At 43.5% G+C, this 22642-nt stretch overlaps 1 protein-coding gene across 1 annotated transcript in view; it reads right to left on the bottom strand.

Moving 5' to 3' along the window:
- Nucleotides 1-22642, bottom strand: part of myt1lb (myelin transcription factor 1-like, b) — a 267848-nt gene that overhangs the window by 54189 nt on the left and 191017 nt on the right. The window contains exon 14 of the mRNA XM_077238574.1: nt 21235-21356. Within this exon, the coding sequence (XP_077094689.1) occupies nt 21235-21356 (122 nt within the window). The remainder of the gene's footprint in view (nt 1-21234; nt 21357-22642) is intronic.

Raw genomic sequence — 22642 nt, 5'->3', positions numbered from 1 at the left:
TGGTGCAAGTGAAGGGACATCTGCTCTGTATTTAGTAACCCTCTGAATAGCAAAGCATTTTAATGGTTTTTATTCTCTTGAAGTAAGCACTTGTCCCAGGATCTCTGGTGAAATATTGAAAGGGTTAACATGGAGAGGCAGTCTGATAACTTTCCAACAGCCTAGTTGAAGTAAGCTGAAAACAATAAATTCATTGGACTGAATCCACCATTAAAAAATGGAGTCACACCTTCTATGTGAGGCGTAATTACTGGTTACGTGACCACTCCCATCACACCCTGGTGTTGGACATCTGTCTCCAGAAAAAATAGACAGAATGAAAGGCCAAAATCCAAAGCATAATAAAGGAAACAAAATATTATACTACCAAAAGTTAAAGAAAAAGTCTGGTAAAAATGGCAACACTTCAATCCAGTCCCCACGTGAGCATTACAACACCTTTGTGTGCATTACAGGGGTACATGTTAGAAACATTAAAAGACATGAAATGTTTTTATAAGGGCTGCCAATTGATTTCTATATTTATATACGATTAATTGTATGATGTGTTGATTAATTAATTAAACGAATCGCAACTGACAACAAAATGAAGATACTTCAAGTGTCACAATCTCAGACCCCACAACATCCCTCACTGGCCACCAGAGGGCACCATCACCCGAGTATTGACTTTCTCACACATCATTCCTGGACTGATTACTCACACACCTGCCATCACTGATTACTCTCGTTTCCTCTGTGAACATTCTGAGCGTTTATTCCTGTATTCTGTCTGCCTTTGTTTGACCTCCTCTGATCTGATTCTCCCGTTGTTTGCTGCCTGCCTCTCGACCCTGGATTCTCTTCTGCTCGCTGTCAGCCCTCACCCTTCGTCTGGATTTGACAAGTGTGAGCCTGTTCTTCGTTGTTGATATTGCCAGTGTCTGACCCTTTTCCTGTTTACTACTCTCCTTTAATAAACGTTGCAAATGGACCTGACTGCCTCCGGTGATTCATCACAGAAGACTTCACCACAACAAGGTTCAGCAACGATGTCTGCACTCACCGCAGCGCTCGCTGCCCAAGCGGATCAACTCGCCACTCATCACCACCTACTTAACCGACTCACATCGGTAACTGAGTAATTGGTGAAAGCCATTCAAACCATGCAAAACCCCGCTCCCAACCCATCTCCACAGCAAATACCACAACCAGCTACCCATGCCACAGAAGCCCAGTCCTCCACGAGCGCGAACCCTCGCCTCGCACTTCCCGAGAGGTTAGATGAAGACTCAGGAAGAAGCAAAGGCTTTATCCTGCAATGCACACTCATCATTGCCCAGCAACCCATGCTCTATCCCACCGAAACCAGTAAGATCGCCTTTGTTGTTCTCTATTAACCGGAAGAGCACTGGACTGGATTACGGCAGTATGGCGAGCGGATGGCACAGCTTTTATCACCTTCGAAGCATTCCTTCAACTGTTTCGAGAGGTATTTGAACACTCCAAAGAGGGCAAAGGAGCAGGCGACCGACTTTTTGAACTCAACCAGGGTCGTTCCACTGCCGCCGAATATGCGCTCACTTTCAGAACCATCGCCGCGCAGACGGATTGGACCAACGACTCGTTAAAGGTGATGTTCCGAAGAGGGTTGAGTCATGAATTACAAGCAGAATTGGCCTGCCGTGATGAGGGGAGAGAACTGGACCAGTTTATTCATCTGGCTATCCAGATCGACAACCTCATGCGATCTCGCCGTATGAATCATCGTCCTGTATTTACCTCACGCCCTGTGGTTCCTACCAGACTCTCTACCCACGCATCCGCTGACCACGTCAAACCCATGCAGATAAACACCTCTCGTTTAACTCTGGAAGAGAAAGAATGGCGGAGGTGTCAAAACCTGTGTTTGTATTGTGGCGAGGCGGGTCATTTCCGCATCAACTGTCCCATACGTCCTCCACTGAGAAATCTACGACCGGTGAGTTTCCCTGCTGATATCCCTAACCCTGACTCTTGCATATCTGCGTCTCTTGTACTCACGGTGAATGACCGTCAAATTATCACCCATGCCTTGATTGACTCCGGCGCTGCCGGGAACTTTATGTCACAAGACTTTGTTCAACAAAACAACATTGCTCTAACCCATTGTTTCTCTTGTCTCACAGTCGAGGCCATCGATGGAAGACCACTAGGCTCAGGTCGAGTAACCCATATCATCCAACACATTCACATGCGGACAGGAGCTCTTCACACTGAAACCATTCAGTTTTACGTTCTTCAAACTTCTTACACACCGGTCATTCTGGGTCTACCCTGGCTCCGCAAGCACGATCCGCACATTCGGTGGGGAACCGGTCAAATCATCCACTGGAGTAAATCCTGCTGCTCCACCTGTCTCGCCTCTGTGACTCCTCTACCCGGAACATCACTGTTCCCCAGGAGGGAACTGACTCAGTTCACCCTCCAACCGAATACCACGACCTAGCCGTAGCCTTCTGTAAGGTGAAGGCCTCCAAACTTCCTCGGCACCGCAACAGCAACTGTGCCATCGATCTGGTTCCAGGCTCCACGCCTCCCAAGGGCCGTATCTTCCCTATCTCCCAATCTGAGACTGAGGCCATGAGAAAATACATCGAGGAGGACCTCGCAAAGGGCTTCATCCGACCCTCAACATCTCCAGCATCAGCTGGCTTCTTCTTTGTCAAAAAAAAGGACGGCGGTCTCCGACCCTGTATTGATGATCGGGCTCTCAATGACCAGACCATCAAATTCCACTACCCGCTCCCTCTGGTACCAGCAGCCCTGGAACTACTCCGCACGGCCAAGTTCTACACCAAGCTCAACCTACGCTGTGCCTACAACCTCATCCGCATTCGCGAGGGGGGCGAGTGGAAAACAGCCTTCTCCACGTGCACAGGGCAATACGAATATCAGGTCATGCCGTTCCGGCTGTCTAACAGTCATGCCATGTTCCAATCTTTCATCAACGACGTATTTCAAGACATACTCCATCGAACAGTCATCGTCTACATTGACGACATCTTGATTTATTCCAACACCCTGAAGGACCATATTCAACACGTCCAAACGGTCCTTGAACACCTCATTCAATACCAGCTTTATGCCAAGATCGAGAAGTGTGAGTTCCATCAGACCTCCACCACGTTTTTGGGATACATCAGCAGCCCTGACGGCGTCGCCATGGATGAGGGCAAAGTTCGAGCTGTTCTCGAGTGGGCACGACCCATCACTCTAAAGGAGCTACAACGCTTCCTCGGGTTTGCCAACTTCTACCGCCGCTTCATCCGTAACTTCAGCATTGTGGCAAACCCTTTGACATCTCTGATCAAGAAAAACACATCACGTCTTCCCTGGAATGAGTCAGCCACCCCTGCCTTAAATCAGTTGAAACAACTCTTCACGTTTGCTCCAATCTTGCACCATCCCAACCCCAATCTACCCTTCGTGGTGGAAGTGGATGCGTCAAATACTGGCCTGGGCGCTGTATTGTCCCAGCAGCCCGGGTCTCCACCCAAACTATACCCCTGTGCTTTCTACTCAAGAAAACTCAACACCGCTGAGAGAAACTATGACGTAGGAGATCGCTAACTTCTGGCCATGAGGACCGCCTTCAAGGAATGGTGACACTGGCTAGAGGGAGCCGCTACTCCCTTCACTGTACTCACCGATCACAAGAACCTGGATTACCTCCGCACCGCCAAGAGGTTAAACCCCTGACAAGCCTGCTGGTCCCTCTTCTGCACCCGTTTTCAATTCACGTCACCTACCGCCTAGTGTCTAAGAACAGTAAGGCCGATGCCCTGTCCCGACTGTATGACCCAGAACCAGCCACCCAAGCTCCTGAATCTATCCTGGGTCCCGACCTCGTCGTTGGTCCCATCCAGTGGGATCTTGAGACCGAGCTGGAGCAGGCCAATGCTCAAACGGAAGCTCCCCTAGCCTGTCCGCCTCACAGAATCTTTGTCCCCAAGACACTTCGTAACCAGGTCCTGGAGCATGTTCATGCTCTTCCTAGTTCCGGTGATCCAGGGATTACAGCCACAATTCAACTTCTCCAGAACCGCCACTGGGGGCAAACCTTAACCCAAGACACCACCAGGTTTATCCAACGATGCCAGGTCTGCAACACCCAGAAATCATCTCGTCTGTTACCCGCCAGTTTACTCAATCCTCTGCCCATACCTCAACGTCCCTGGTCCCTCATAGCAATCAACTTCATTACGGACTTACCCGCCTCCAACGGCCATACTACCATCCTCACCGTGGTGGACAGATTCTCCGAAGCCTGCCGCCTCATTCCCTTAACCAAGCTTCCCACTGCGCTACAAACGGCAGAACATCTCTGCAACTGGGTATTCAGGCTTTACGGTCTACCCGAGGATATTATCTCCGACAGAGGACCTCAGTTCACCTCCCGAGTCTGGTCGGCCTTCTTCAAGGCCCTTCAAGTCAACGTGAGCCTCACGTCCGGATACCATCCTCAAGCCAACGGGCAGGTAGAACGTCTCAATCAAGATGTTATCAGGTTCCTCCGGACCTACTGTCATCATCACCTAGAGGATTGGTCTCGATACTTGATCTGGGCGGAATACGCCCAGAACTCCATACAAATGCACTCTACGGGCTTGACTCCTTTCCAGTGCATCCTGGGCTTCCAACCACCTCTATGCCCTTGGTCTGGGGAACCCGCAAACGTTCCCGCTTTAGACGACTGGTTTACGACGCAGTGAGGAGACGTGGGACCAAGCACACACACACCTCCAACGAGCAGTCCGCCGCTTCAAGAGGCAGGCTGACCGCCGCCGTCGAGCTGGTCCAGAATACCAATCAGGACAATGGGTGTGGTTGTCCGCTCGAGACCTTCGTCTTCAACTCCCCTGCAAAAAACTCAGTTTAAGGTACGTGGGTCCTTTCAAAATCCTTCGACAAATCACTCCAGTATCCTACCGCCTGGCCCTGCCTAATCATTTCCGTATTGCTCCCACCTTCCATGTTTCACTCCTCAAACCCACTGCCGACCCAGTGTGGGGGGCTCTGTCACAATCTCAGACCCCACGACATCCCTCACTGGCCACCAGAAGGCACCATCACCCGAGTATTGACTTTCTCACACATCATTCCTGGACTGATTACTCACACACCTGCCATCACTGATTACTCAAGCACCTGCACCCTGTTATCTACCTGCATATAAGCCCCATTCACATCTCAAACAGTGCGAAGTCTCGTTTCCTCTGTGAACATTCTGAGCATTTATTCCTGTATTCAGCATGCCTGTGTTTGACCTCTTCTGATCTGATTCTCCCGTTGTCTGCTGCCTGCCTCTCGACCCTCTGCTCCGTCCCTGGATTCTCTTCTGCTCGCTGCCAGCCCTGACCCTTCATCTGGATTTTACAAGTGTGAGCCTGTTCTTCGTTGTTGATCTTGCCAGTGTCTGACCCTTTTCCTGTTTACTACTCTTCTTTAATAAACGTTGCAAATGGACCTGACTGCCTCCGGTGATTCATCATATCAAGTGTGAATTGCTCCAATATTGGAAAAGTTCTCTGTGTTATTTTCAACCAAATACTTTCATTTTCAAACACAGTAAGGGACGGCATCACATTATACCAGTGGTGGGCCGCCAAGACCAGCAAGGCCTTCTCTGCTGGCCTAAACACTATCAGAATCACTGACTTGCACTTTAATATATTTTTTCCATTAATGAGTATTAAATTATTCCTAATTGTCCATTCTCTTAATTTCATTACTTTTCTCTTGGTTGCACTGCTTCCAGTAGTGTATGTTAGAGCTTTTATCCAATTATATTTCTGCCATCATGTGTTGCCATGGCCAAAGAAATCTGCCTTGAGGCCTTCAGAATCAATAGTGCTGGCACCTGTAGCTTAAAATGAATGGCAATGAAACTGTTGCTTTAACCAATCATATAATCAGTCAGATTTAATCAGCCAATATGATTTCAATTTGACTGCACCGGGGCCATCTAGCAGGCGTACAATAGCATCGGCATTTCCACGTCCTCTGATTGGATGGTTAGAGGAATTAATAGTGTACTATTGGTACTACCACTGGTAGTCAGAGAGCTAGCTAACCGCATATGTAGCGAACTGCATAAACTAAAATATATTCCTGTAGATGTAATAGTTTTTCAACCCTCAAATTAATGTTTCTTTCCCTCCTCGACCCCCAGCAGGTTCAAACCTCCCGGAAAAAATCCCTTATTCAGCCTGAGCTTAACGCAGAGTCACAGAACTCTATTCGATCTGTCCGGGTAAAAACAGAACTGACTGTAATGTATGCCACAAATGATTTTGAAGGCAAAAGTCCCGCTGATCTCATTGATTTTTTTTCAAAAATATATGTGAGGGCATGTGGAGCAGCTGTACAAACTGTCATGTTTTGCGGTGACTGTCCCTGTGTCTGCTTCTGTTGAGCGGACATTCTAAGCCCCTAAAGCGAATTAAAACTTATGCCGGAAATACGACGGGATAGACTCGACTTTCATCATTAGCCTCAATAAAAAATATTCTAGGAACTGAAACACACAGATAACCTGTACAATAGAGTAATTGAAGTGTTTTTGAGGAAAGAAATTAGGATTGATTTTGTGTAAAAAAATTATCAGTAGTTTTGGTGAGTATAATGCTTTTTTGCCCCCGTTTTTTCCGTTGTGAATATTATTTTCTTCTTAATTTTTCTTGTAAATGTATGATTGAATGGTTTTTTTTCAAACATTCATTCTGCTGTAAACGTCTGACAAGGGACTATTACAACCCTTGAAGGACAAGACAAGGGAGGCTCCGTTTCTCAATTTATAACCAGAAAGCAAGAACCACTGTACACTAACGCACAAGTCAAACTCACTCACTCATTTCTCTCTACCCGGCCTTTTCCGAAATCACCGCATTAACAATGAACAATTATAGAGAGTCTGTGTGCTGCTACACTATTAAAAGTTATTAATTCAGGTAGGACACCACTGAGGGCCTAGGTGTGAAATGCACAGCCTGCCACTGCATTATACTAATTATGGCTCAGATCAAAGATGACACTAATTAAAATTGAACCCATACCCTAAATTTCTCAACATTGTTGCATAAATGACTGCTAATTAAATTTGGAAAATGTTAAACTGACTATTTGACAACAGGCTATTTTACCCCTTAAGGATTTTAGACAATGGTTTTGATGTAAGCAAGCGTAAACAATTTTTCCAATTAGTTGTCTTTATTACTTTCTCCTGCCGTGTGCCCAAGCATCAGACTTTTCTGACTTTTCATCTGCAACCACTACTATCATTTGATTTTGACTTTGTCAGACTGTGGATTGATCGCTGATCGATTGCTCCTGTCTGCCTCGCTGCCTGCTGTGCTGTGAGTTTTGTCTGCTTCAAGCCTGTAAGCTCCGTCTAAGCCTCGTATTAGCTTCGTATTTCTTTCTGTTTTTAACCATCATTTACTATCATTTCCAATTGTTTATACTACTAATTACAGATTACTTAACATTCGCTAGCTTCGGGTAGTCTGTTAACGCGCCACCCGTGCGCTCAGTTTATTTATTTATTTTTCTCGCGCGCACCCGCGCCTCTGAGTTCATAAAAGCCCAAGTGAGTAAGAATCAGTCAACAAACACGGTGATTAATGTATTGCCCTGTTATTGTCACCTGCACCTCATGCACCATGTTAGCTTTCCCCGTCGGCAATATAGGATATATATATATATATATATGTGATAAATGCAAGGAGACAGTACGGCTGACGGAGAAGATTTCAGAACTTGAGACACGCATCCAAACTTTAATTGAGGATAGTAATTGTGCAAGAGCTTTAGATACTATTTTGGATGCGCCTAGCATAGTGAACCATTTACATGATTCGGTTCCGGCTGAATTATTGCCTGTGCAGCAAGGCAAATGGGTGACAGTGAGAGATCACTCTAGTCGCGGAGCAAAAAACCACTCTTCCGTTCCGATTACCATAACAAATCGATTTGCCACACTCAGTGAAACACTGACTGAGAATTCTGTTGGTTAACAGAATAGAGACACAAAATAGAGACACCAGCCAGCATAGTCACATGTTTCCCGGGAGCCAGAGCGCCTGACATCAAAGCAAATTTAAAAGTGCTGGCTAATGCTAATCGTAAATTCTCTAAGATTATTATTCACGTCGGCACTAATGATGTTCGACTCCGCCAGTCGGAGATCACCAAAATTAACATTAAAGAGGTGTTTGAACTCGACAAGTATGATGTCAGGCACTGTAATTTGCTCTGGCCCCCTTCCTGTTCGAAGGAGTGATGAGATAGTTAGTAGATTGTTTTCACTCAATGGCTGGCTGTCTAAGTGGTGTCCGCAAAATAATATAGAATTCGTAGACAATTGGAAAAGTTTTTAAGGGAAACCTGACCTGTTGAAAAGAGATGGTATTCATCCCTCCTGGGATGGTGCTGCTCTTCTTCTCTCTAGTAATTTGGCTCATAGTCTTAGACATAAAACATGACAATCTGGGGCTCAGGTCAGGAAGCAAACAGACTGGCTAAACCAACCGTCTGCGAGCGGCCTCGCGACACCAAGGTCATAAATCCCATCACATAGAGGCTCTTTCACCTAGATATCATCATATAGAGACTGTTGCCAGCCACCTGTTCTGTTCCCCGAATTTGGAAATACAAAAAACTTCCAAACCTATCTAAGGTTAAAAATTTAATTGATTTAAAAAAAAAAAAAAAAAACCCCGATATAATACAGATGAGCAAACGATAAAGCTTGGGCTGATGAATATTCGATCCCTTACTTCAAAGCGCACATAGTTAATGATATGATTTCAGATTATAACCTAGATGTGCTGTGTTTGACAGAAACCTGGCAAAAACCAAACGATTACATTACTTTAAATGAGTCCACCCCGCAAGATTACTATTATAAACATGAACCTCGTCCGAAAGGCAAAGGGGGAGGTGTTGCTGTAATGTATGGTAATATTTTCAAAACCACTAAGAAATCTAGTTTTAAATATACTTCTTTTGAAGTGTTGGTGCTTAATGTAAAAATATATAGTGTAAACGATAAATCATGTTTGAGAATTCTGCTGGCTACTGTACACAGGCCACCAGGGCACCATAAAGACTTTATCAAAGAATTTGCTGACTTTCTATCAGAATTAGTATTGGCTGCAGATAAATTACTAATTGTTGGTGATTTTAATATACATGTAGATAATGAAAAAGATGCATTGGGATTGGCATTTAAAGACATTGGAGCTCAATTGGAGTTAGACAACACGTTTCAGGACCTACTCATTGTCGCAATCATACTCTAGATCTAATATTATCACATGGAATAGATGTTGATGCCGTTGAAATACTGCAGCAGAGCGACGACATCTCAGATCATTATCTAGTCTCATGTAAATTACATATAGACAAGGCTGCAAAGTCGACTCCGTGTTATAAATATGTTAGACCTATCACTTCTGCCACGAAAGATTGCTTTATCAATAATCTTCCTGATCAGTTTCATCATCTCAGCAGCCCAGATAGCTTAGAAGAACTTGATATTGCAACCGAAACTTTTAACTCTCTCTTTTCCAGCACTTTAGACACAGTTGCTCCGCTGCGCTTAAAGAAGATTAAAGAAAATAGTCCAACGCCGTAGTACAATGAGCACACCCGGGCCCTTAAGAGAGCAGACAGAAAAATGGAGCGCAACTGGAAGAAAACAAAACTAGAGGTATTTCGGATTGCATGGAAGGATAGCTCGATTGGTTACAGAGAGGCTTTAAAAGCTGCTAGATCTGCTTATTTTTCAACCCTATTAGAAGAAAATAAACATAATCCTAAGTATTTATTTGAAAAAGTGGCTACACTTACGAAAAAGAAAGCTTCAAGCCCAGAAGTTTCCAAGAAACACAGCAGTAATGACTTTATGAACTTCTTCACTTATAAGATCGATAATATCAGGGACAAAATTATAACTATGCAACCGTCTATTACAGTATCGCATAAGGGAGTACTTTGTAGTCTCCCTGAGGAAAATTGATTAATTTGTTGCTATAGGAGAAGAAGAATTTTGCAAAATCGTTAACTCATCTAAATCGACAACTTGTATGTTAGACCCTATACCGACTAAACTATTGAAAGAGATGCTTCCAGAGGTCATAGATCCTATTCTCAATATCATTAATTCGTCTTTGTCTCTAGGATACGTACCAAAACCCTTTAAGCTGGCTATGATTAAACCGCTTGTTAAAAAAACACAACCTGATCCTACAGAATTAGTCAATTACAGGCCGATCTCGAATCTACCTTTTCTGTCAAAGATATTAGAAAAGGCAGTAGCCTCACAACTGTGTTCCTTTCTTGAAGGAAATGATATCTGCGAGGATTTTCAGTCCGGATTTAGACCGTACCATAGTACTGAGACTGCTCTCATTAAAGTCAGAAATGATTTGCTCTTATCATCCGATCGTGGTTGTATCTCTCTATTAGTGTTACTTGATCTTAGTGCTGCATTTGACACTATCGACCACAACATTCTATTAAATAGACTAGAAAACTATGTTGGCATTAGTGGAATTGCACTAGCATGGTTTAAATCATACTTATCTGACGGTTATTAGTTTGTAGCAGTAAATGAAGAGGCGTCTTATTGGTCAAAAGTTCAGTATGGCGTACCACAAGGCTCAGTACCACAAGGCGTACCACTAGGACCGCTGCTGTTCACTCTGTACATGCTACCGTTAGGAGATATCATTAGGAAACAAGGAATTAGTTTTCACTGTTATGCTGATGATACTCAGCTCTATATTTCCTCAAAACCTAACGAAACTTATCAATTCACAAAATTAACGGAATGCATAGCTGATATAAAAAATTAGATGACTAGTAATTTCCTACTACTAAATTCTGAAAAAACAGACTGCTCTGGCTGCTCTGTTAAGTCTTCGTCGTCAGTTAGGAACCTGGGTGTGCTCTTTGATACCAATCTCTTATTTGAAAGTCACATGTCTAGTATCTGTAAAAGTGCATTTTTCCATCTTAAAAATATATCTAAATTACGTCATATGCTCTCATTTACAAATGCGGAACAATTAGTTCATGCGTTCATGACCTCAAGGCTAGATTATTGTAATGCTGTACTGGGTGGTTGCTCTGCACGCTTAATAAACAAACTACAGCTAGTTCAAAACACAGCCGCTAGAGTTCTTACCAGAACCAGGAAGTATTACCATATTAGCCCGGTTCTGTCAACACTGCATTGGCTCCCTATTAAACATCATATACATTTTAAAATATTGCTGATTACTTACAAAGCACTAAATGGTTTAGATCCGCAGTACTTGAGCGAGCCCTTAACTCATTATAGTCCTTCACATCTATTGCGATCTCAAAATTCTGCCCAGTTGATAATACCTAGAATATCAAAATCAACTGCTGGCGGTAGATCCTTTTCCTACTTGGCACCAAAACTTTGGAACAATCTTCCTAACATGGACCGGGAAGCAGATACAGTCTGTCAGTTTAAATCTAGACTAAAAACACATCTCTTTGGCTTAGCAAACACATAACACATTATAGATTGCTATAATTCAATGTTATGCTGCATAGTTTAGATCAACCAGAACCGGGAACACTTCCCATAAATGCTGATGTACTTTGTACATCATAAGAAGGATTGGCGTCTACGCTAATATTAGTCTCTCTGTTTATCCCGAGGTTTACCGCAAACCGCCGGATCCAGGCCATATCCAGATCTGAGGAAGGACCGTCACATGGACACGACGACAACGCATCCCTGAAGTGCCAGCCTCATTAACACTTTGAAGGCCTTATGGACACCTCAACAAACTCATCTCCATACCGGCGTGATGACTCCGACCCCTAACCAGATGAACTGGATAATTATTGTGAAAGTTCTGATCCAATCTAACTTCTGACCTATTATGCCGCCTAAATCATAATCATACACTGTTCGTTTGTTGGCCAAAGGAGGACTGACCCCCTGACTGAGCCTGGGTTCTCCCAAGGTTTTTTTTCTCCATTCTGTCACCTGATGGAGTTTTGGTTCCTTGCCACTGTCGCCTTTTTTCGCCTTTATTCGCCATTGGCTTTTGGCTTGCTTAGTTTGGGGACATTTAACATTTAATTTTGAATTTAACAATACTATTACAACTTTACTTTCCTGTTATCTCTGTAAAGCCGCTTTGAAACAATTTATATTGTAAAAAGCGCTATATAAATAAAGGTGACTTGACTTGACTTGACTTGCAACATCTGTTCATATTTTCATTAACACTTTTTGAGAATGACTTACTCTCACTTTATTTAAATCTCTTAACAATACCGACAGTGTAACGTCATGGGAGGATCTAACTGCAGAAGTCTTTATTTATTTACATCTCAAGAATACACAAATACTCAGGATTCAATGATATAAAAAAAAAACTGAACAGAACAACAATCATACATTGATGAGAATGGAACGAAAACTAAAAGAAAATAGGTTAAATAAATATCAACGAAAACCAATTAAAGAAATGAGAAACAGCCAACAATACCAACCAAGGAAACCGAAAACGTAGCAATGATACTATGATAAACCAATATGAGTCCAACAAAAACTCAGACATAATGTGACATTACCCACAGTCCAACGGAGGATTGTGGGTGTGGGCTTAGGAGGAGGATGCGGAGGTGGCAGAAGGGACAACCAAGGAAGAAGAAGAAGCCAGGTAGGGGATGACGGTGGTAAGAACCAGGGAATGATCCCCAACAGAAACACCTTGATGCAGGCCCATGTCAGGAATAAAGGAGGGAGGAGCCAGGGCGGAGCAATGAGCCTGATCGACTGAGGTGAAGCCGGGTGTGGTGGAGACAAAAGAGATGAAGACCCAGGGCGACACAATGGACTGGAGGGCTGAGATGGAACAACAGGCTTGTGGGAATGAGGTGGAGACAGTGGGAGTGAGGACGACGGTGGAGCCGGAGGGAAGGAAGAGCCCTTTGGAGTCAAAGGAGTGGAGGGACGAGGCTTAGGCGGAGGACTGGACGTCTGTGGCACAACCAGGGTAATAACTGACTAAGGCGAAGCCAGAGGAATGAGGGAGCCCGGCGGAGCCTGATGGATGATGAACCACAGTGTAGCAAAGGGAGTGTGGAGCCAATGTGAAGACGATGGGTCGACAGGCTGAGGTGGAGTCCAGGGCTCGGAGGGTTGAATTGGAGCCAGGGGAGCCAGTGGACACACCAGGGTGGAGCTGAAGACCTGAAAGCTCAAGACGGATCCGAGCTGCTTGGTGAAACCAGCGAAGGAGGATCCGAAGGGCCGGCTCAAGCACCTGATCAGACTTAGCTCTCTGTGGCTCTGAGTCTGCGGTGGGCTCTAGCTTTTGATCTCTGTTGAGTTGGGGATCAGTTTTTGCTGCCAGCTCGGGCTCTGACTCAGCGGTCAATATTCTCTGAGTGCTCTGTTGGGGCGTGGCTGCTTTAGCAGATGATACTTTGTGGACTGTGTGCGCTGGCGATGGATAATCCTCCTACTCTCATAGACGGTAAAGGGAGATCCACAATGTAAAAGCACCCAGTAAATGTACTCCAGAAATGTTCCCTGAGTACTGTCTCCAGACCTGACCGTAAAACGTACAAAGGTTTTTGTTGGTGTACTGGACGAGGTGAACCAGATTTAAAATTATACCTTGAGAGAATGATCACCTTGTGAAAGGAGGAGGATTTTGGCTGCAGCTAGATGCATATTTGGTTTCCTTTCTTCTGTCAAGCCGCGGTTAAGGGCAATGATGAAAAAGAGCAGGATCTAACTGTTGCACCCTTTATTTATTTACAAACTCAAAAATATCAAAATACTCAGGATTCAATAATATCAAAACATGAAAACAGAACAACCATCTAACATTGACGATAACAGAACAAAAACTAACAGAAAATAGGCTCAATACATACCAACGAAAACCAATGAAAGAAACGAGAAACTGGTGAGGTGCATTAATAAAACAATGAATAACAATGCCAACAAAGGCAAAGAGTCCAACTAAAACATCTCTGGTTACTCAATGTAACCGTAGTTCCCTGAGAAGATGGAAAAAGACATTATATATGGGAAAACCCTTTTCCTCGAAATGCTTAAGCCTGATTTAATCACTCTTTTGCTTGCAAATAGCCAATGAGTAGTCGCCTGATTGTCTGTGAGAGCCACTATATAGGCGACTTTGGGCGCCAAAATATCTCATAATCTTTCGACTGAAAGAGAGTTATTGAGGCTATGAAGAGACTTTTCACTCGGCAATTTACGTGATGTCTCGATCCCTGCTCTCAGGGAACTAAGGTTACGCTGAGTAACCAGAGACATTCCCTTATCGAGTCGGTTCCTCGACTTTATGTATGGGGAATGTATAAAACCAGCCGTGTGAAAATTGTCCGGTCCAGCTCACACAGAGCCGATGGAGAGGGCTAGGCACTAAGGCATAGCAAATACTATCAGCGCGCTCACTCCTCCTCTAGGTCAGGTAACGGATCTGGTTGAAATACCTAGATGCATTTTGGCATAGAACCAACTCGGCGCCGGCGCCGTCAGCGTCTTCCTGTACACAGTTAAGCAGTACTGAACTGGTTTGATATGGGGCGTGGATAAGGCAACAAACATGTTGGTGCTTGAATATACTGCCGGCCTCAATAAGCGGGCATAGATAATGGGGACAACATTAAGAATGTGTTTTATTTAAACAGTAGATCATTTCACGGGAGCAAGAGAATAACATGATACTGTAGCGTCTCTCGCTGCTTAGACGACATGGTTGAAACCATGGTTTGAAACACGCACCAGCCGGGGCGTGTCTTCAGGCGACTTGGTCGGCCAATGGTTGCTCAGCCTTCTCCTCTTGCACTGACAGAACGTGTGGTGCAAACGAGGGAATGTACAAGTTATAAAATCATGCAAAAGTGTTGTGAGATGACCAACCTGCCGTGAGGCAAATGGCCTGAATAGACATACCTTTAGCCCAAGCCCATGATGATGCCAAACTCCTAGTAGAGTGGGCACGCACTCCTATTGGGCAATCGAGTCCTCGGAAAGCATAATCCAGTCGTACAGCCTCCACAATCCAGTGTGACAGCCTCTGTTTCGACAGCGAGCCGGCCTTCTTAGCACCCGCAAAGCAGACGAATTGCTGCTCTGAGACTCGAAACTGGCTAGTTCTGTTCACATAAGCACGTAGCGCACGCACGGGCACAGATTGCATTTCTGTGACACTAAATCAGTGGTTAGCTCAGAGGAGCAAAACGCTTGTATTGTGATCACCTGGTCTGTGAAACGGGGTTGAGAGCACTTTCGGTGTATTGCCATGTCTGGGCGTTTGTCTGACCATGCAATCGTCTGGACCATGACAGGTTCACCAATTCCGGAAACCACGTCTGGTTGGGCCATTTCGGCGCTACCAGAAGCAGAGCATTACTAGCGGCATTATTTTGGCCGGAGGAAATGCATACTTCCGACCTCTGGGCCACTGGCTTGACACCGCATCCCCTTTCAGAGGAGCCGTTGTCAGCGAGAAGTACAGCGGGCTTCCTCTTCTGATGCAAAGAGGTCGATCTCCGCTTCGCCAAAAAGATTCCAGATCATCTTTATTGTCTGAGGGTGTAATCTCCACTCTCCGTGCACAAGGAAAGACCCGTCCATCTATCTCTTGGACGGCTGTTCGAGGGGTCGCCCAGTCCAACTCCAAATCTGCCACTGCCTCCTTGAGGATGGACATCAGCTCTGCATCCAGCGAGGTCGGGGTGCAGCTAGCCTCTGAAGGGACCTCAGACCAAGCACCCGGGTCAGAGGCACTCGTGGACATGGCGTCATCCTCTCCACAGCCGAACGAGACCATTTTCTGTGCTTCTTTTTGGAGGGCGGGAACTATCCTCAACATAGGTGAGAGGGGGCTCTGGTGTGCGAGGGCGACGTGGGCATTGGGCCGACGCTAACCCCTCGGTAGAGTCCTCTGACGAAGCTCCCTGCAGTCTACTGGCCTGCAGCTCGGTGGCGGTGGGCAGAGGAGAGGGAGGAGCCAGCAGGCCGCCGCTGCAAACAATGGCCAGCCTTGCACGAAGGATCTTGATTGATTCCTCGCAGGCTCGACAATCTGATCCTTCAAATGCTGCCTCAGTGTGGGCACGGCCCAGACACAGCACACACTGCTCGTGTGCGTCTGGGAAAAATCGACCGGCCCACCACACATGCGGCAAAGAGACATCCTTGGAAATGATAATCCGCTTGAACGCAAGAGGGGACTCCACGTTGTCCACTCTAGTTGAGTAGGTCAATGGCAAAACCAGGCTCCAGGTGAAGAAGAAAGATTCTGAGGTATTTTGGTGCCCAACGTCGCCTATATAGTGGCTGTCACAGCCAATCAGGCGAATACTCGGCTATTGGCTATTTGCAAGTAAAAGAGTGATTCAATCAGGCTTTCAGCATTTCGAGGAAAAGGGTTTTCCCCATACGTAATGTCGAGGAACCGACTCGATAAGGGAACTCAGACGTAACGTGACAGACAGCCATTTAAATATCTTAACAGAACAAAATGACCAACACTTAAATCTCTTAATAGAACAAAACTGACCAATATTTAAATCTCTTAAGAGAACAAAGCTGACCAATTTTTCAATTTCTTAAAGTGCCCCTATTATGGAATTCTGAAAATTACCTTTCATGTAGTTTGTAACATAGCTCTAAGTGAATGAAAACATCCTGCAAAGTTTTAAATCTGAAAGTGCACCGTATATAAAGTTATTGTCTTTCAAAAGTAAGAGTCGATTCTGAGTCAATAAAATGAATCGTTTTCAAACGAGTCATAAGCCGTTTCGTTGTGACGTCAAGACGAAACATTAGCATATTGCCTGCCCACTTATTGTGTACGCAGACACCAGGGAAAACTTGAACCTCAAACACTGCAGATGATTCCTGATTCCTGCTCTTGAAGGAAAATACTTAGTTTTGAGTTTTATATTGAGTAGGTGTCCTGCTAAATGGTTAACTCACATTATTACTGTCTTACTGAAATACTTATGCTACTCAGTTGTGGACCACTATTACCTAAAACTGTGTCTATTAATGCAGATTGTCTGCTGTTCTCACTACTTTGAGGAAAGATTAAGCATGAAGCAAGATTTGTTTTACCAACGTTTATGTTCCTTCAGTCATTCACACCAAACCTTGGCTAATGTATGCACTGTTATTGATAGTTTCCACATGTTCACCACAATAAATTAGACACATACTCTGTAAATAAATTAGCACAAGTAAAATAATCAGTTTGTTGATGGACATGCACTTGTTAATGCTGATGGTGAGGAATTACAGTTGCAACATCTCATAATGTACCTCAAACTGAGCAGTGTATCACTGAGAAACGCCCTGCTTGAGTCGTCCTTGCGATGGAGGTTCGGGTTGAATTACTAGTTCTTCCAATGTTTCATCATCCGGGTCGCACTCGGATTGATATGGTAAAATCGACATCATTGTTCGTTACTGTGTTTAGTTTAGGGTGTAGGAAGCCTAGGACAAGCAGAGCTGACGTTGTTTTAGCAATGGGCGTTTTTATTTTCGACGTGCGCTGTACGCGGTAAACCAATCACAACAGACTGAGCTGTCTGGCCAATCAGAGCAGAGTAGCTCGCGGAACGGAGGGATTTAGAGAGATTGATTAATCTTCAGTCGTTTGAGAATCATTGGAAATGTGGTGATGTGCAAATGTATATTATGAGAAAATGAAACAGTTTTTTGTGCTTTTGATCCATGGAAACATGTTGTAAGAAACTCCAAAACAACATTAGGGAACTTTAAAATAGCATAATAGGGGCACTTTAATTGAAAAAAATTTACCAATATTTAATTCTCTTAATAGAACAAAGCTGACCAATGTATAATTCTCTTAATAGAACAAAGCTGACCAATGTATAATTCTCTTAATAGAACATAGCTGACTAATATTTAAATATCTTAATAACAACATTTAAATCTCTTAATGGAATGAAACTGACCAACACTGATGTATGTGATAGCCAACTCTATAAATACAATAAACAGGGTTCCCACTCTTTTCTTGAAATGATTTTCCAGGACTTTTCCAGGACATTTTCAAGACTTTTTCAGCTGCTACAGTGCGAATCAAGTTATCACAACTAAGGCTGGGCGATATACCGATATTATCATATCGAGATATATTTTGAAACAAATGTGATATTGTACCTATACCGTTATTTCTGTATTATAGTTGTGCAAAGATTGTTGTCTTTCACAATGCCACCTGCTTTCCTCTACTTGCAATGCCACACTACTAAAACAGAAGTTATTCTCTACTTTAGTTCATTATGTTAAAAATCCAGCAGATGTAGGCTACGACACTGAAAAAAAAAAAGGAAATCGTTTTGGTGGGAGCGGAATATATCGCGCTGACAGGGGATCACTGGACTTCAGTTAGCAATCACATTTACCTTGGTGTTACGGCAAATACCGGTAATAATAAAAGTTCTTTTGAACTTTAACATCACTAATGCTGATTATTCATTGATTCATTTGAATTTAAATATGCAAAAATTATGTATGCGATTAATTTAGATTAATTAATCAGAGTATGTAATTAATTAGATTACATTTTTTAATCGCTTGACAGCCCTAATTTTTATTAAACTTAATGAGTGTATAAATCAGCAGCAAAAAGTAATTCTTGAAAAAAACCTGCACAGTAATTTTATAAAAACTAAACATGTTAATAAAAACAAATTACTATTAGTACTCTTTTAAAATTCAATCATGCAATCATACATTTCACAATTTTATATTTATATATTAATGTCAAGAATTCAGAAGTGTATATATTTATATAGCCTACACTACACAGAAATAATATACAATTAAATTATACTTATTTTAAATGTATTGTGCAGGATAGGTATAAAAAAAATATATAGGCTTTTAATAATCTTTCAGTGCGCAAGACCATGAACGCTTCAAAACAGAGCGCAAAAAAGCGCGTATGCGCATCGCGGGTGCAGAATGATGTGCTCAAAGCAACATGGAGTCACGGTGTGCAGCGCTGCGCTGCACAAGTATGCATTTAAAAGTTCACGGCACAAAGCGAAGAAATGTTGAGCGCACAAATCCTAGTATATATCTGTCCAACAGTTTATTGTTCATTTGTTTCTTCACAGTTTTAAATTCCAGTTATTGTGCGTTTGATGCCGATTCATAGTCCTTGTGCTAACAGGCACGGTAGCGAGTCGTTTAAAAACAGCAACCACCATAATATACAAATACACAAAATAAAGTAATTTTATGCAAATCCACAGCCTTTTATCTACAGATCAAGCACTATAATGTGAATATATCATATTGGAGAGAGTTTTACCGTGCATCCTGCTGTAACCGGACGAGGCGCGCGCGCTGTTTGAATACTGAATGGAGAATGATTGACAGCCGCAGAGGAGGGAACAAACGAGTTTCCGTAAACTTTAATTTAATGATGTAAATAGACTTCTGTCCCTCACATTAAGCTATGGAATGGCTTCAGATGACTTTGTGAAATTATAATAAGACCCTCTCAGTCTCAGACCCAAGTCACCCAAACTGAAGTGAAAAAAGCGTGAGGCGCCGAAAAGCGCGCTGTTTGCATCCCTGCGTTTTATTCTCCCGCAATCCGCACACTCAGAGTGAGTGCATTACCGGCCGCGCCCGCACTCGGCCATCAAATCTAGTGCCGCGCCGCACTCTATTGCGTTGGGAGTGCGTACGTCTCTAGATCAAGGGCCCGGCCCGAGGATAGTGTCGGGAAATATCGGCCCGCGGGTCGGGTCAAGTTCGGGCTCGGGCAGAGAATCTAAGCTCTAGTTCACGCTAAGAAACCGAGAGTTGTCATCCAGTCTCTTTGGTAGAGAGAGACGAGGAAAACACACAAGCATGCAAATGGAAATTATTGCGACCGGAAAGATTATCGAGCTCATTTTTTTATCGTGCGATTAATTGATTTATTGACCATCGCGACAGGCCTACACACACACACAGTTTACCTTTTTAAGCCCAACTGCAGCGAATGGGGAACATTCAGGCAGAGGGCAGGAGGAGAGGGACGGGAATGTTACGTTGTAGGTTCGGTAGACTCGTTATTCTCCGCTTTTCTACAATGATTAGCTGAAAGTGCTTCACCACGCTGCTGCATCGTGTTGTCACATGTCCGTAGTTTACAGGGGCAAGTCCTACATACTGAGATGTCAAATTGCGTACTTGCTACGCAAAATGCGTACATATTGGCAGGTTTGTGTCACGTGGGGCGCTGTGCTGGCTACATGCAGAAATGAAAGCAGACAAGCGCTTCAGCCCAATATTACCCTTTGAAGGCAGCTGAAAACAGACATTCATGCGTAAAATGTTTAACCCGTTTGCGTTCATCCACAAGGAGGGAAAATTATTTTCCAGGACAACACAAAAGTTTCCAGGACATTTTACTTTTTTTCCCATTTTCCATGTCTTTTCCAGGACTGGAAAATTGGTCTTTCATTTTCCAGGTTTTCCAGGACGCGTGGGAACCCTGAATAAAGCTACATCTACAGTAAATCCGGAGGAACACTTGTATCATCATTATATATCATCATATCGCCTAGCCCTAAAACTCGCTCTATGATAAAGCACTAGGGCATTATAGAGATAACTGTATGAGTTTCTGTAAAGCTGTTTTGAAACAATGTGTATTGTGAAGAGCGCTATACAAATAAATGCTCTCATTTTTAAATTTGTTTCTCTTTAGATAATGGAATAAATGTGTTAAATTGACAGTCCAGTAACAGTGTATTTGTGCCTAGTTGAACTTGAACTCTGATTCGCTGTTAACACAAAGTGTTTAACAAATGTCTATGATGCTCTTTGTATTGTTCATTGTTTCCAGTTTAGCTTAATTGTCTGGAAGAGTGCTTGAGTCCTAAAATCACATCACATCCTAGTGAGAAGCTGAGCCATGAACAGGTCAAATGAAATGTTTAAAATCCTCAAAACATTATATAAGTAAGCGTACTCGGTCTCCTGACTCTATGTTTATGTCAGATCATTTGGCATGCAGTACTGCTGAGCTCTAAAGCAGAGAGTGAGAGAAGATAAAGAAGAGAAGTAGAACAGGAAGAGACAGTAGAACAGTGTAAAATCTTGTGAAACATGGTGCGGTGGGTGATCACATCATTCTTGCTTACGTTATCAGGTCCTTTTTGCTTTCTTTGCAAGGCGGAAATTTTGGTTTGGGACTGGGAATGCCGACATCAGTAGTGTATGAACTGTCCTCTAAAATGTCCTGGAAGGGATCCAGATCATCAGACTGTAACGACAAAGTCAGAAAGAGAAACAGAGACTTAGTATACTTGTTTCAGCACCATCGCTTTTATTTATAAACTGCTTCAAATTTCTCCATTCTGTAATAATTTTTTATAGTCAGTTCAAATTATTTTGAGACATGTTTCAGACCCTGAGAACCTTTGACCTTTACTACTAACAAGGATCTTTCTCTGTTGACTATGATTCAAAAGAAGCATTCTTTTGTGTGAGCAACATACGGATCACAAATATATGATAATGCATGTATAAAAAAACTGTAATATTGTGAAATATAAACACTGACACATTAAAATAAAAGTTTTCTATTTGAATATATTGTAAAATGTAATTTATTCCTGTGATCAAAGCTGAATTTTCAGCATCATAACTCCAATCTTCAGTGTCACATGATTCCTCAGAAATCATTCTGATATGCTGATTTGCTGCTCAAGAAACTTTTCTTATTGTAATCAATGTTGAAAACAGTGAAGCGTGCATGTTCTGTTCTTAGTTTTGTTTTCACTGTTTCCTGTTTTGGTTTGCCTGTGATCTTTGTGCCCTAATTAGTTACTGATTTAATTTGTACCTTTTCGTACTTATTTTGATTACCCTCCCTGTTTATTTAAACCCTGAGTTCTGTCTGTTCATTCTCTGGTATGTTTATGGTTAGGCGGTTATTTTATCCTTGTAGTATTCCCCTGTGGATTGCTGTATTTGGATTACTGAATTAAAGAATTTTCACTCATGCACTCCTTACAGCCATAATGTGACAGAATACCGAACCTAAGACGGGATTTTTTTTGCGTCGTTTTTCTTTCCTCTTTTTTTAATTTTCTTTCCCATTCAATTGGACCTACCAGCCATCCAACTACTCTGCCTGGAACAGAATGATCGCTTGCTGGAGGACAATAAAAGGAACTTTTTAGATATGGCATGCCAACACACTATCTGGACCGCTCAGTCCAAGGCACGACTTCCAGTGAACGCTCCCAGAGAGGATTTTGCCACATTTGTGGAGTGGGTGCTAGTGAACAACGGACCGGCGTTCATTATCTGCCCAGCAGAGGACATCACCAGCCAGCGTACGCCAGAGCCCACCGGGCGCAGACAGTGAACCTGAGCCTGCCACGATGCACAAGCTAATAAAGAAGACTGAGCATACCATCGCCCTGGGGCCCGAGCCCCACAGACTCTGACCAGGTGTGTGAGAAAATCCACCGATCCACCTTGGGCCATCCAGTGTCCAGCTCCGCCTCAGCACAATGATCCCCTGGCTCCGACTCCTGCCGC

The sequence above is a fragment of the Siphateles boraxobius genome, unplaced genomic scaffold (assembly GCF_051911475.1).
Source record: "Siphateles boraxobius isolate OS27281-9 unplaced genomic scaffold, OSU_SipBor_1 22, whole genome shotgun sequence".
Taxonomy (NCBI): Eukaryota; Metazoa; Chordata; class Actinopteri; order Cypriniformes; family Leuciscidae; genus Siphateles; species Siphateles boraxobius.
This window is presented reverse-complemented; position numbering and strand designations above follow the sequence as displayed.